This window comes from Neltuma alba, unplaced genomic scaffold, assembly GCF_004799145.2.
Source record: "Neltuma alba isolate B1F8T4 unplaced genomic scaffold, ASM479914v2 tig00012894_pilon, whole genome shotgun sequence".
NCBI lineage: Eukaryota > Viridiplantae > Streptophyta > Magnoliopsida > Fabales > Fabaceae > Neltuma > Neltuma alba.
Window position 1 is genome coordinate 168522 of NW_021637266.1, and position 13792 is coordinate 182313.

General features: G+C 35.0%; 1 protein-coding gene across 2 annotated transcripts; it reads left to right on the forward strand.

The window, feature by feature from the left end:
• The first annotated feature begins 1929 nt into the window (after positions 1-1929).
• Positions 1930-11675, forward strand: LOC114732249 (FGGY carbohydrate kinase domain-containing protein). 2 transcript variants are annotated; one of them, XM_028919546.1, is made up of 15 exons: positions 1930-2181; positions 3719-3798; positions 4156-4273; positions 4365-4543; positions 6208-6290; positions 6373-6557; positions 6906-6967; positions 7159-7267; positions 7386-7505; positions 8454-8573; positions 8653-8773; positions 8854-9010; positions 9923-9995; positions 10417-10544; positions 11019-11675. In XM_028919546.1, exons 1-15 carry the CDS (start codon positions 1989-1991, stop codon positions 11139-11141), a joined length of 1851 nt encoding a protein of 616 aa, XP_028775379.1. In that variant the 5' UTR covers positions 1930-1988; the 3' UTR covers positions 11142-11675. The 2 variants fall into 2 exon arrangements, with proteins under 2 accessions (XP_028775379.1, XP_028775380.1); XM_028919547.1 differs by lacking the exon at positions 1930-2181 and having other exon boundaries at positions 4411-4543.
• Positions 11676-13792: the final 2117 nt, after the last annotated feature.

A 13792-nucleotide genomic window follows, 5' to 3' on the forward strand; every position in this document is an offset into this window, starting at 1 on the left:
TATCTGATCTGCGTGCACATTTTTTTAATATAAAATTTAAATTATTACAAATTGGAAAAATTAATCTTTTGGTCCTCTAATTTTTAACTCAATTCTCTAACTATGACTGGACGTGACTGAGTCTCTGAACTTTCAACTTGGTGATGACTCAGTCCTTTAACTTTTCACATTTAATAATTTAATCCTTTTTTATATATAAATTATGTTGAGTCATCAATTAATTATCTGATGTGGCAAAATATCATTTAAAAGTATTAAAAATTGCAATCAGTGCTTCCAGCATGGGAACAAAAAAACGCAAGGTTTTTTCTTTCTTCTTCATCCGCTCCGGCAAGGCCGACAGATGCAATAAGAATGGATATGAAAAACAAGTAAATAGAAGTTTGGTGGACCAAAGATAGAGATAACTGGAAGCCACGACAATTTTATGCCATACATGAGACTCCATTTTAACTATGCTTCTCTAACCTGGTCTCCAAATGTCAACAATGACAGACTGGTACCCAGTTGTCAGTACAAAAAAAAAAGAAGGTACCCAGGTGCTTTTAGTTTTGTAATTGATTCAATTTCAAGAATACAATTCGATAGTGCTAATTTATATTGGAATTGTATGATGTTGTCATAGGGCTTGGGCTGCATACCGTGTAGCTGACTTAGGTTATGTTTAGGATTGCAGTTGGAGAAGCTAAAAATACATGGAAAAGTGTGAAATTGAGGTTAGTGACTTATTATGGCTTAGAAGATTGTTTGGATGGGGCTTCTTTTCTAACTGACTTATGGAAAAAAAATAACTTTTCTAACTGACTTATCCAACACAATCTGAATTAACTTTTCTAACTGATTTATGGGAAAATTATGCAAAGCTTATGATCTAATTAGTCATATGATTTCATTTACTTTAATTAGAGATCAAATAAATTTTAATTTATATTCTTATTTATCCATTATGTATATTTAATTAATTATCTACAATGTGTTTTCAAATTTTTCTCCGTAACAAATATTTTTATTTTATAATCTCACAAATAAACTATTTATATTTTATCATAATAATTTTACGTATTTTTTAAGTTATTATCACATTAAAAACATAAAATTTCAAACACTACTATTCAATAAAATCCATACATTTTTCAGTCATTTATAACTAAACTAACTTTTTTATTAATCATTCAAGCAACTTTTAACTTTTTCAACTGATTTTTTATAAGCATCTATCCAAACATAAATCATATTACACTAACTGACTTTTACTCTAACTTTAGTTACAAAAGTCAGTTAGACTATAAATCAGTTTTGTCCAACGCCAATCCAAACATACCCTTATATTTGGTTCACACTGTAGCCCTTTTGAATTTTCCCTGCGTGGCCTCGCCGGAGTGGTTGAAGAAGAAATCTGATGTCCCCCCCTCCAAATGAAGCTCTAATTGCAATTTTTAATACTTTTAAATAATTATTTTTTGCCACATTAGATAATTAATTGATGACTCAACATAATTTATACATGAAAAAAGATTAAATTATTAAATGTGAAAAGTTGAGGAACTCAGTCATAACCGAGTTGAAAGTTTAGGAATAGAGTCGCATCGAGTTATAATTAGAAGATTGAATTAAAAATGAGTTAAAAATTAAAAAGCCAATAGATTAATTTTTCCTTACAAATTATTTTAAGATTTGAGAAGGTTATTTAAGAACCACTATTTCGTTGTTAACAGCACAAAAGTTTGGTTGATTGATCATTCCAACTTCCAAACCCGTCTCCTGTACTAATGCTATACCATAAGGAATGGATAAAACAAGAGAGCCCCTGAATCCTAATCCTAATTACAGCATACAAATCTAAAACGAATTAAAGTCTGATTATTGATGGTTCGGATTTCTACTGGGCTACTTGGCTAATGCTTAATGATTATCCAATCAACAGGATAATTTCTGAAAGGGAAATCAAAATCCAAGGATAAATATTTACACAGAAGTAGTGATTGAGAATGTCTGGCAGAAGGCGAGCATGGCTTGACACAACCACGTCCCTTCTCGGTCAACAACCTCCCTCACCTCCCTATATCCCTCGCAGTCCTCGCCTTCACTCTGTTTTCCTCGAGATGTCCTCTTCCCCTCCCGCTAACCCTACTCGCTGCGTCTTCCTCGGTGTTGACGTCGGCACCGGCAGCGCCCGCGCAGGTCCGTTGTTTTCAGATGTCATTCGTGTGCGTGCGTTTTCGAGTTTGTTTTGTTGGTTACTGGTCTGATGATCGATTTCGGGTCGGGATTTGGTGTTTAGTTTTGCTTTCTTCTGCATTGTTTGGAATAAGCCATCTTATTTGATGATGATGGTGATGTGCATTTCAAATTCGTGTGGAGCTTTATTGTTGGTGATGATAGTTTTATTCATGCTTGGTGAGGCCATTGACTATTTACACCAAAGGGACCGATTGTCGTTCAAGTGGTTTTGGAAATTTAATGTCCGTACTCGGTAGTTTGTGGATGAAATTGAGACTTTGAAACATGCCGTTACTTTTGATCACCATTGTTCCGAGTTCCTAGACCACATGAATTTGTTTCGAGCCTCTAGTCCATTGCCAATTTCTGGCACTGCGTTTTCAAATTCTGTTTATAAATTCATAATTTTTTATACAAGTTATAACATTTCTAGATTCTCATTTAACAGCCTTTGTGGTTGTTTCTTCCTCTTCCACCATTTTATCTGAATGCCTTCCAACAAATACCCTTCATTCCTTAATGTTTCATATATTTACGTTGTCACAAAAAAAGTATTATTTTTATGAGCCATTGGAGTGATAACTCGTAAAATTCAATGTTATTTATAATGCGTGGTCACTGCACTATAAGCCGTGCTTTGTACTTGCTAACAAATTTTTGTTAAATCTGTCAAACTATTATAAATGAGAATGTCATAGCTATTGATAGTGTGTGGGGCTTTTGCTGCACCAAGGGCTCTGACATGCTAAAGCGCATAGCATTTCATGGACAACTACCAGGAAGTGTACCTTACAATTTTAAGATATTTGAAGCGTAGTTGATAATGAAAAATATATACATGCAAAACCAAACTCACGTTAAAAAATCAAAAGAGGATTCATAGCGACGCAATAATCGTGCATAAATCACATTGAGTACCTAAATCATAAAAAATATTGTTTAACATAGTTTTTGATTTTAAGCTTCTTCCTAAGATATTCATACAATCCCCCTTCGTTAAATGCAACATACTATAATGCTCATCACTAGCCATTGCCTCAATTTCCTCTTCATATTCTGAGGTTACTGTTTTTTCCCCATCTATGATATAAGAGCACAAGAAGAAGAGAGTGCCATTGCCCTCTTCTCTTGGTCATGAATACTAAATCATTCAATCTTGAAGCAATACAAAATATTGCTTAATGAATACGAAATCATTCAACATTGTTTGTCTGAGATTGGTCAAGTGAGTCTCCAGAGGTGGTATTTGTAAAATCACTTGAATTTTGTTTTTATTTGCTCTATTTATATTTAGGACCTGTAGCGTTATATATACACAAAAGTAGCTCCTGTAGCATCAGCTATATTGGAGCAATATGAAAATTGCAACACTACACATCTGACGTAGTGCCAAGAACTGCTGCATTGAGCTACCAGCAATAGTGCTATAGCATATCCCAGTTTCATTCAACAACCACTGATTACTTCTTCCCGACACTTCTGTCTTCTATAATTTTAGGTCTCTTTGATGAGAATGGGAAGCTTCTTGGTTCGTCTAGCAGTCCAATACAGATATGGAAAGATGGTGCCCATGTTGAGGTACAGTATTTGACTAATTGGACTTTCAATAAATCTACAAGCAGCTCAAGTAGGACAGCCACAGATTTAATATGTTTGTCGTCTCACTGATCTTGTAGTTGGGGTATGAATTCTATATTTTTTTCTACTGACTGTGAAAACTATATGACAAATCCTTGGGATGAATTCATTACTACCAAATCTTGGCAAATGAAGTCCGTCTAATATTTATGAGGACTATACTGTCAAACACAGTTAACATTAGTGGCTCTGGCAGTCTTTAAGGCTTTATTGTACATTAGACGTAAGTTTATTTAGTTTATCCAGATTGGTTCCTGTGTAAATTTAGGTGTTGAGATGTTCTATTTTTTGAAACAGCAATCTTCTACGGATATATGGCATGCAATTTGTGCAGCTGTAAAAACGGCCTGCTCTTCAGCAGAAGTTGCATCCGAAGAAGTAAAGGGTCTGGGATTTGCAGCTACTTGTTCTCTTGGTATGTGACATATTTGACATAGTTGCTTTTTCCTTCCTAGCAGTGAATATTCAATTGTATTTGCATAACTGTAACTGGTCATTCATGGCAGTTGCGATAGATGCTGATGGCTCTCCTGTTTCGGTCTCTTGGAGCGGTGATTCAAGAAGAAATGTGATTGTATGGATGGATCATAGAGCAGTAGAGCAAGCTGAGAGGATCAATTCCAGTAACTCGCCTGTATTACAGTACTGTGGTGGCGCTCTTTCACCGGAAATGGAGCCTCCAAAGGTATCGTCTGAAGTAATCCAGTTATTTCACCCCTTTCTTCTTTATGTAGTTTCCCTTCCTCTACTAAATTCTTTCTTCGCATATAGCTGAACCCCTCTGTTGTTCTGATATTTAGCCATACCAAACCCCAGGCTTTTCTCATACCATTTCATTTTCTGTTTGCAGATTTCTCATTATCTACTTTATTATGTGTATAAATTTTCTATGCTTCCACACACACACACACACACACACACTCTCTCTCTCTCTCTCTCTCTCTCTCTCTCTCTCTCTCTCCTGGTTGTGGTGTGATTCTAAACTTCATTTTGTCTACGATTGCTTCAATGTTAAGTAGTATGACAATGGTTACCTGAAACCATTTTTACAACTGGGAGAGGTACTGGGTATGAGCTGCATGAGGGAATCTTGTTTTCTCTTGTTGATTGAACTTGGAACATCAAGGTTTACAAGAGTAGTTGATCATCCTTACACAAATGGTACGATTTATAAGAATTATCTAGTAATGAATTATTTTTTAAAAGGGAAATTAATAACATATGGAGCAGAAAAATTGTGAACTGAAGGTTTAAACGAAGCGAGCACATGCTCATCAAAAGGATGAGCATGGAGTGCTCATCTTAGTCTAGACCATTTAGGTTGATTTTGGATGGTTCAAATTCAATTTAAGTAGTTTTTATATGTTAAATAATTTTTTATTTTAATAGATATAGAATTTAAAATAAAGATAATATCATAATTGACTCTTCTGAAAAAATAAATTTATTATGGAAAAAATTGTAAATTTAAAATTTTAGATCCAAACCATCCAAACCATATTTTTAATAGTCCAGAATGAGCATAGTGATGGGCACTGAATGAGGACTGTTAAACGAATTGTGTTTAGGGTTGGATTGATATGCAAGTAAAACGAAGGGAAGTATCTTCATTGGGCTGTATGATTTCTGTTAATAATGCCTAAGAATGTAGACTTCAGAGATCATATGGTTATGAAATCAGTGAACAAAAAAGCACGGGAATCCACAATTCCCTGGTTCCACCTCATTCTTGTTGGCCAAAATCATCCCTAAACTGATGGCTAGACTGAGGTTACAAATCGTTGTTTGGGTGACTCACTTAGGAGCTTAGTTGGGAATATTGAGACTTCTCATCTACACTCCATCCGGTCTGCTTTATATTCCTCTCCTTTTCTCTTTTCTCTCTTCCCTTTACCATCCCGTTACACATCACCCTGGAAACTAAAATACTCTGATCTGGATGAGACCTAGAATTTATTGATCTATCTGATGGAAAAGTTATGATGAATCCCTAATACTAACATTAGATTAGAATGTATTTTTTCGCTGAATGCCTCTTGGCTCCTTAAACTTTGGGGTTAATGATCCTTTTGTCCGGCTTTACTTGTATTCTTGTTTGGAGTGTAGCATTGAGTAAATAAATTTATCTATGAGACAATTATAAGTAAATACTCGAGGTTTACCATTAAAGATTCAAGCTACGAGGTTTACCATTAAAGATTCAAGCTACCAAACCTGATCAGCTGTGCACAGGGCTGGTTCGTGTGATGTGTTGTTAGTGTTATCATACTTATAATTAAAAATGGTGCAATTTTCGTGAATTCTATCATGGATTTATTAGTTATTTACTGATACTGTTATAATTTTCAGCTATTATGGGTCAAAGAAACTTTGCCAGAATCTTGGTCTATGGTTTTCAGGTGGATGGACTTGAGCGATTGGTTGTCATACAGGTATTCTGTATTCTTGATGCCAAGGATCTGTGTATCCAAGCCAAATTCACTTCACTTTGATCAATATATTGTAATTTTCTAGGGCAACTGGAGATGATACTCGTAGCCTGTGCACCACGGTTTGTAAGTGGACATATCTTGGTCATGCACACATGCATCAAATAAATGATAAAGACTCTCGAGATATGGAAGCTTGTGGATGGGATGATGAATTCTGGGAAGAGATAGGGCTGGGTGATCTTGTTGAAGGACATCATGCTAAAATAGGTATACTCATGACTTATATTGAGCTACTTAAATCAGTGGCATCTTTTGAGACTACCTCATGTGGAGCATATGCTGAATCCAATTGTAAATAGATGCTCTATTACACAGTATTTTAAATGCAAAAATGGAAGCATGTATGTTGGCAATGACCTTCTTTATCTGGACTGATTTTTTTGTTACATGTCCATCAAATTTGAACTTTAGGAGATAATTTTCATCGATGGCTCAAACTGTGTTAACATAAACTTAGCTTCTGTGCTTATTTAATGAACCATGGACTCTGTTTTTGCGATCACCTGTCATTTCTCTCTTCCTGCGGCTTAACATGATAATGTATCATGATAACAGGACGAAGTGTTGCTTTTCCTGGCCATGCTTTGGGTAGTGGCCTTACCCCTACCGCAGCGAAGGCAAGAAATTTGTTCTCAAGATTTCACATTAATTTAAAGTGGTGATCCTTAGGTATCCCCTAATATAGCATGTGTTACTTGATGGCAATAACACGAGTACAACCTTCCTCCTTTAATATGAATTTGAGTTCATTGCTACTAATTCCAACTTGTGGCATCTTTTAATTCTTCTAATGAGCTTAAATGTCCAGGAATTGGGTCTAGTAGCAGGAATTCCTGTTGGGACATCACTAATCGATGCTCATGCTGGTGGTGTTGGGGTAATGGAAAGTGTGCCCCTGTCAGATTCTGAAGCTAAAGGTTACCATGACACAATGCATTAATTTCTTCTTTTGGCCCTTTTAGGTCTGAGACTTAACACCTTAAAGTTAGGAAAGGAAACATTGTTGCTTACCTATAGGAGATTCTGTATCTTCAGGACATGATAAGGAAGAAATCTGCAACCGCATGGTGTTAGTTTGTGGAACTTCTACTTGTCATATGGCTGTATCACAGAGCAAGCTGTTCATTCCTGGGGTTTGGGGACCATTTTGGTCAGGTAAATCATTTAAGTTTCTCCATTTTATGAGCAAATTGCCACATCTATATTATACTGTAGCTTCTTTTGATAGGCACAAACTATTGTGTGAATAAATTATGCCTGCCTTTCTTAATTTTTTGCTGAAATCATGTAGATTTGCCTTTGATTTTCAAAATACAGGTGGGCATCACTTCAAACAAAAAATTGATCTATGCTTTAGTCCTTTTTTTTCAAAAGAAAAAATAGATAACATACCCACCATTGAACTGAATGCACAATTTTTTGGTTAAATTTAATGAAATTCTACTCTTTATTTTTATTTATGCATTTTGAGAACCAAATCTATTCCTTTTACTTTATTTTTGTATTTTCAGATGTAATGCATATTCACTTGTTAAAATTCGTACAGGGATTTTAGTTAAAAGAATGGCTAAAGTCTATATCTTTAAAATAAACCCTGTAACTTCATTTTATTTTTATTGTGGATACCATTTTTAATGACCGTAACGGTCATTTATTCAATTCAAACTTCGTTAAGGCTTAATTGTTAAAAATTATAGCTGCAATGGGGCAAGGGGGAATTTTCCCTCTGAGATGAGGATTTTCAGTGTTGTGTAGTTAAAAATTCATGAATTGTTATCTACTCTGATTGGTTCTGAGTTCATTTGAATGTTGAAATTTTAGACTTTTAAGATTGCATACTCATTCCTCTTATTGTGTATGTCTTTGGGCTTGTAATGCTGTTTCCACATCTGGCTACGGTAAATTCTTTTTGGAGAACATAAGTTTTCGCACATAAAATTGGGAGCTAAATTTAATGGGAGGTTACGTTTCACTCTATCATGTGAATGATGCCCAATTTTATTTTCATTCATCTAATTTTGTTAGGATCAAGTAGCAAATTTGCAGTTGCTCCTTTTGGCATCTGCTATATGGTGATTTTTTTTGCTTCATCTGTATGTTCAGCGATGGTACCAGAATATTGGCTCACGGAAGGTGGTCAGAGTGCTACTGGTGCATTATTGGATCATATAATCGAAAACCATGCTGCCTCTCCTCGCCTTGCTAATCAAGCTGCTTCTCAAAGTAAGGTTATTGCTTTATTTGGAGCATATCCACACTGATATATAAGCAAGGCTAACTGTTCTTTGCTTTAACTTTTCAGAGGCTTCTGTCTTTGAACTCCTGAACAAGATCTTGGAGAAGTTGATGTCTGAGCAGAACCATCCCTTTGTTGCTGCGTTGACTGAAGATATACACGTTCTTCCTGACTTCCATGGGAACAGGTGTTTGCTTAGTGACAAAATTTCCTCTGTTTCAGCTGTGACAGCTTCTAAATAATAGGCTTCTCTGTATGATGGTTTAGGTCTCCCATTGCAGATCCAAAATCAAAAGGAGTTGTATGTGGTTTGACACTTGACACGAGTGAGAAACAGTTGGCCCTTTTATACTTGGCAACTGTACAGGGAATTGCGTATGGTACACGTCATATTGTTGAGCATTGCAATGCCCATGGCCACAAAGTAAGGATGCTCTAAACTGTCGCAAATATTCAAGAATAATATATATATATGTGTATATGTATATGTATATTCTGTTGGCTTGTAACTAACACCCTCAACTATTTTCTGATATTTGCCTAGAGTCTGAGACTTGCCTTTGTTAAATTCTATAGTTGCCTCCTCCTTTGTACTTTATGGAGAGGTGGTATATGCCTGTTGGATGAAAAAGTTAGTGGCGAAGTTTGACAAACTATAAATGATGATATTTGATTGCAGCTGTTTTTCCAAGTATCTATTAATTTGTCATTAATTTTCCGACTATATGGCATAAGATTGATATTAAAACGGTCAATATATACTGATTGGGTGGACTCATATCTGACAGCATCGTTCCATAATTAGTATAGGATTGAGACCTTGGGTACTCGTTGTGTCAGGGGAACAACTAAAGCAATCAAACAGCAGTTTTACAGTAAGATTTGCGAAGGAATTTGCTACACCGAGCTTCTATGAATAGACATAATATTTTACCATATCCTATGTGCGGCTGAAACATTTAATGCTCGGTCAGCTAGGGAGCCTGAGCTTTATATGCCTTGGTTTCAAAGAACCGTCTGACTTGAAAGCCCAGGAAGTTGTTCAAAACCTTAAACAATGGTTTTGATAAGTAACACTTTAAAGCCTATTGTCAGAAGGAAAATCCAGGGCTAAACATCTCTTTATTCTGTCCTTCACATTAAACAGTGGACTAAGATTTTTATAAGATCATGACTGTCACTTGTATATGCCAGTATAGTAGTCTATTATTTTTTCAAAAGGCTAAAATAATTTATGAATAACTGCTGTAAAGCCCTGTCACTAATTTCTGTTCGTATTACTGATTCAATGCTGACATCTTTTCAATCTTGTAATGCTTCTGCCCTTTGCTTACAGATCAAGACCCTACTTGCATGTGGTGGCCTTTCAAAGAATCCTTTGTTCATTCAGGAACATGCTGATATTATTGGTCTCTCTCTCTCTCTCTCTCTCTCTCTCTCACACACACACACACACACACACACCCTCTCCCCCTCTTTGTCTCTGTGCGCACGCCCATGTTAAGAATCTTTGTCCTACACTAATATTGATCTTTTTTAATGTTAATAGTCACAAGAAGGATGCTTGAAAGTCATAATAATTACAAGGAAAAAAATAATAATTTAGCATTTCAATTGTTGTTTTGAACACAAGTATATGGGATCCTATGGTCTCCTACAAAAACTAGGTCGAATTGTTCCCCAAGATGGATTCTTAATAGTATAAATTCAATTGATGCTGGCGAAGGTCGGTGGATTTTCTGTGATTTTCTTAATATCATTTCATCATTGTCACTCGATTTGTATTCGTTTATAATTTTTGAATCGGAATCATGGTTATGATTTTCCTAGGCTGCCCAATAATTCTTCCAAGGGAAAGTGAATCTGTGCTCTTGGGAGCTGCTATTTTGGGTGCTGTGGCTTCGAAGAAATTTTCTAGCCTTAATGAGGCCATGAAAGCCCTGAATGCAGCTGGTCAGGTGTGTTTGCCTTTCTTTCTATCTCAAAAACTGATGTATTTTTATTTCTGTCTTTGGATGAGGATTTAAGGTTAGTTTTAGAAAGGTAAATGTAGCGATTATACCTTCTAAATGGTTCTGGTTTCTGCACCGTCTGCATTTTTATAAAATGGATACTGACCTTGAAAGTTTTAGGAACTGCAATGCATGGTGAAACCACCATAAACAGCACGAATTAAGTTTAATTTCATTTATGCATGCCGTTGTTGGAATAAAAAAAGATAATCAGATTCTGCACTTAGAAAATTGAAGACAGATTCCTTGATCCCTGGCGAACCGATTAATAGATTTTGCCATGTCAGCCACCTGGGGTAGCAAGAATTCAAATCCCTCCTCACGTTACCTTTTTTTCAATTAAAAGATGTGTGTTAAACAGTCATGAAGTAGCCTTTATTGTCCCTTGTATAGTCTAATCAAGTGACTGAATTATGGCAGGTCATTCGTCCATCTGAAGACCCTAAGGTGAAGAAATACCACGACACCAAGTACAAAATTTTCCGTAGCCTTTATGAACAGCAGCTCTCGTATCGTTCCCTGATGGCTCAAGCCATGGCATGATTTCTCCACCTGCATGAGCTCAAACTGGGGTTGCTTTGACGTTATTTCTTGGTTTGAGGGTGAAAACTAGTTGGTGTTATTGGGGAAGTGTGAGCTAAAAATTAATTGGTATGCAATGAAATCGATTTCTCAAGGCCATGGATTTCAGATGCCGATTGGACACTTCAAGAAGTACATGGAACATACAGGGTGAAAAATCATCAATTTGAGTCGGAAAGCTTTTATGTATGGCCTCATGTGGCTTTTCCCCCCATGAATGTATAGAAGAAAGAGTTTTGAGTTTCGCTTATGGATTCTCTGTTATAATGTGGATGAAGTACATGATTGGACAAGACTCCTGTATTTTATCTATATAATGCGGTACAGAGAATAGGAATGCAAAGAACACCCAACAAAGGGTCACAAATTGTGTGGGTGTGTGTGTGTAATTAAAGGTTGGCAAAAAAAATTTTGTAATTAAAGGGATATGGTCTAACGGTATGAGATTATAAATTGAATCGAACTCGTGACTTCTCATTTATTGAAGAGCTTTCATGAATGATATCTTTTAACATTGTCCTTCATACCAATTTGTTTTCTCATAAATAAAATATTTTTAATTGGATTTTCAACGAGAATTTTCCTGCATGCATATATTCCAAGGTTTAGTTTATTAAGATTATTAAGGTGCTGTGGATGGGCAAAGGATAGTAATCAAGGTTTGGTTTCTTTTGATTATTTTGACTTTAATAATATATAATAGAAAATTTATATTGAGCCATACTATTTAGAAATCTTGTGGTTTATTTTAAAATTCGTACAATCTACAGGAAATATGTTTAGTCATTAATAATTATAAATTGGAATGTTCTTTATTGAAGAAAAATTGGATTCAGAAGACACAAGACGTATTGGAATTTGACTCCTAATTGCTACAAGACTGGGTTGCCATGTCGAAGGCAATTGGGATTTCTTTTGCTTGGTTAAAGAAAACATGCAAAAAAGAATGCTTAAAAAAGAGATTATTTAGTTTCTATATTACTATACATTTGAGACAAAAATTATTGACTGCGGTCTTAATTATAATTAGGACCGCAGGTAGTATTATATTATTATTCAATTTGGATACAAGTGGAAGTAATTGTGCAGTAAATGTTCCTTAAGTAAAAACAATAATAAGTTCAACCATTTGAAGTTAACATGAAGGCAAACAAAAAATTGTCCCACAAACACATATCGTGAACAAAAATGGCGGTCTGTTCTTTTGCGGTTGACGTGCAATTATCGTATTTCTCCATCACAAATGAAGATAGTTCACAAAATTTAGAAATGCTTTATCAAAAGAAAATTTAGAGAACATAATTAGTACAATTCAGTGTTAACGTCTTTCAGCTAGCTATAAAATAAAAGAATATTGCTATATATTCGGAGAACGGCTATATGTAGTAATCTTTATCCTGAATTTAAATTGATTGCAGAGATAATTGGACTTTATCCGTAATTTTATCCTGAATTAAATTATTCATAATCAAAATTATGCGTTGGCAAAAGGAAAAAATCACAATCATGCAATCGTCTATTTGGAAAGGAATTAATATAAAGAAGTGAAACTATATAATATAAACTTGATACAAATCTTTATGAATGTGCACTAATGCACATCATATGTGAATCATTTAAATTTTATTTAGCTGAGTAAGGTTTTATTTTTTTACTTTAAATGATCATTTTTAATTTTAAGTCAACAATTAGGAGATAAATTTAACTGCATCTCTGGTTTCATATAAAATAAAAATATTAAAAGTTACTTAACAATATTCAGATAAGATTTGCAGATGATACAAGTGCTTTCTTCGATTCTAAATACAAGAGCTCCTAGTAAGAGGTAATTCATCACAAATGATTGAAGATAATGAACACACATTTTTAACAAATTACTAACTTAACAAATGATTGAAGATAATGAACACACATTATATTAGGGATAAGAGAAGTATTTTGTTTTTTCTATACATGTTTTTATAAGTATCTCACCAACTCTCTTCAACGATTTAAAAAAAAAAAAATTTTGGGGCCTGAAGGTCTCTTTAATTTATTTTACCATATGCAGTAAAATTTGTGATGATAAAAAATCTAATTCTTGTCCTCTCCTTCATGTTACTTCTCATTACATGTATTTCCCATCACCAGAAAATAAAAATAGGAAAATAATAAAAAATTGTGTAGGGTAGAAAATCCACAAAGTCAAATTGTGTGACACAAGCAGCATCTGTTCTTTTGAACCTAACACGCGGGGGTAGACTTTTCCGTTACAGTCAAAGTCGGCTTCATTTGTCTGACTGTGCACACGTGTTGCAACATGAGTGGCCACGCTCTCATTAAAAATCACATGAATATATATGTAGGGGTGTGTGTGTGTGTATGTAAGAAACGGGGAGGATTAGTAAGTCCGCTCTAAGTATAAAAGGGAGAAAACAAATGGACAATCACCAACGGAGTACATCACATTTCAACTCCAGTATTCCTTTTTGGCTTCCCACCCGTTATTTTACGCTAGCTCCTTATTACGGGAAACTTCATTACCCCAAACTAATCCGGTTGAGCTTTGTTGGGACTTCTTTGGATGAAGATTTTGCCACTTATGTTGTTGCGTTCTGAAGTCTAGAACTCAA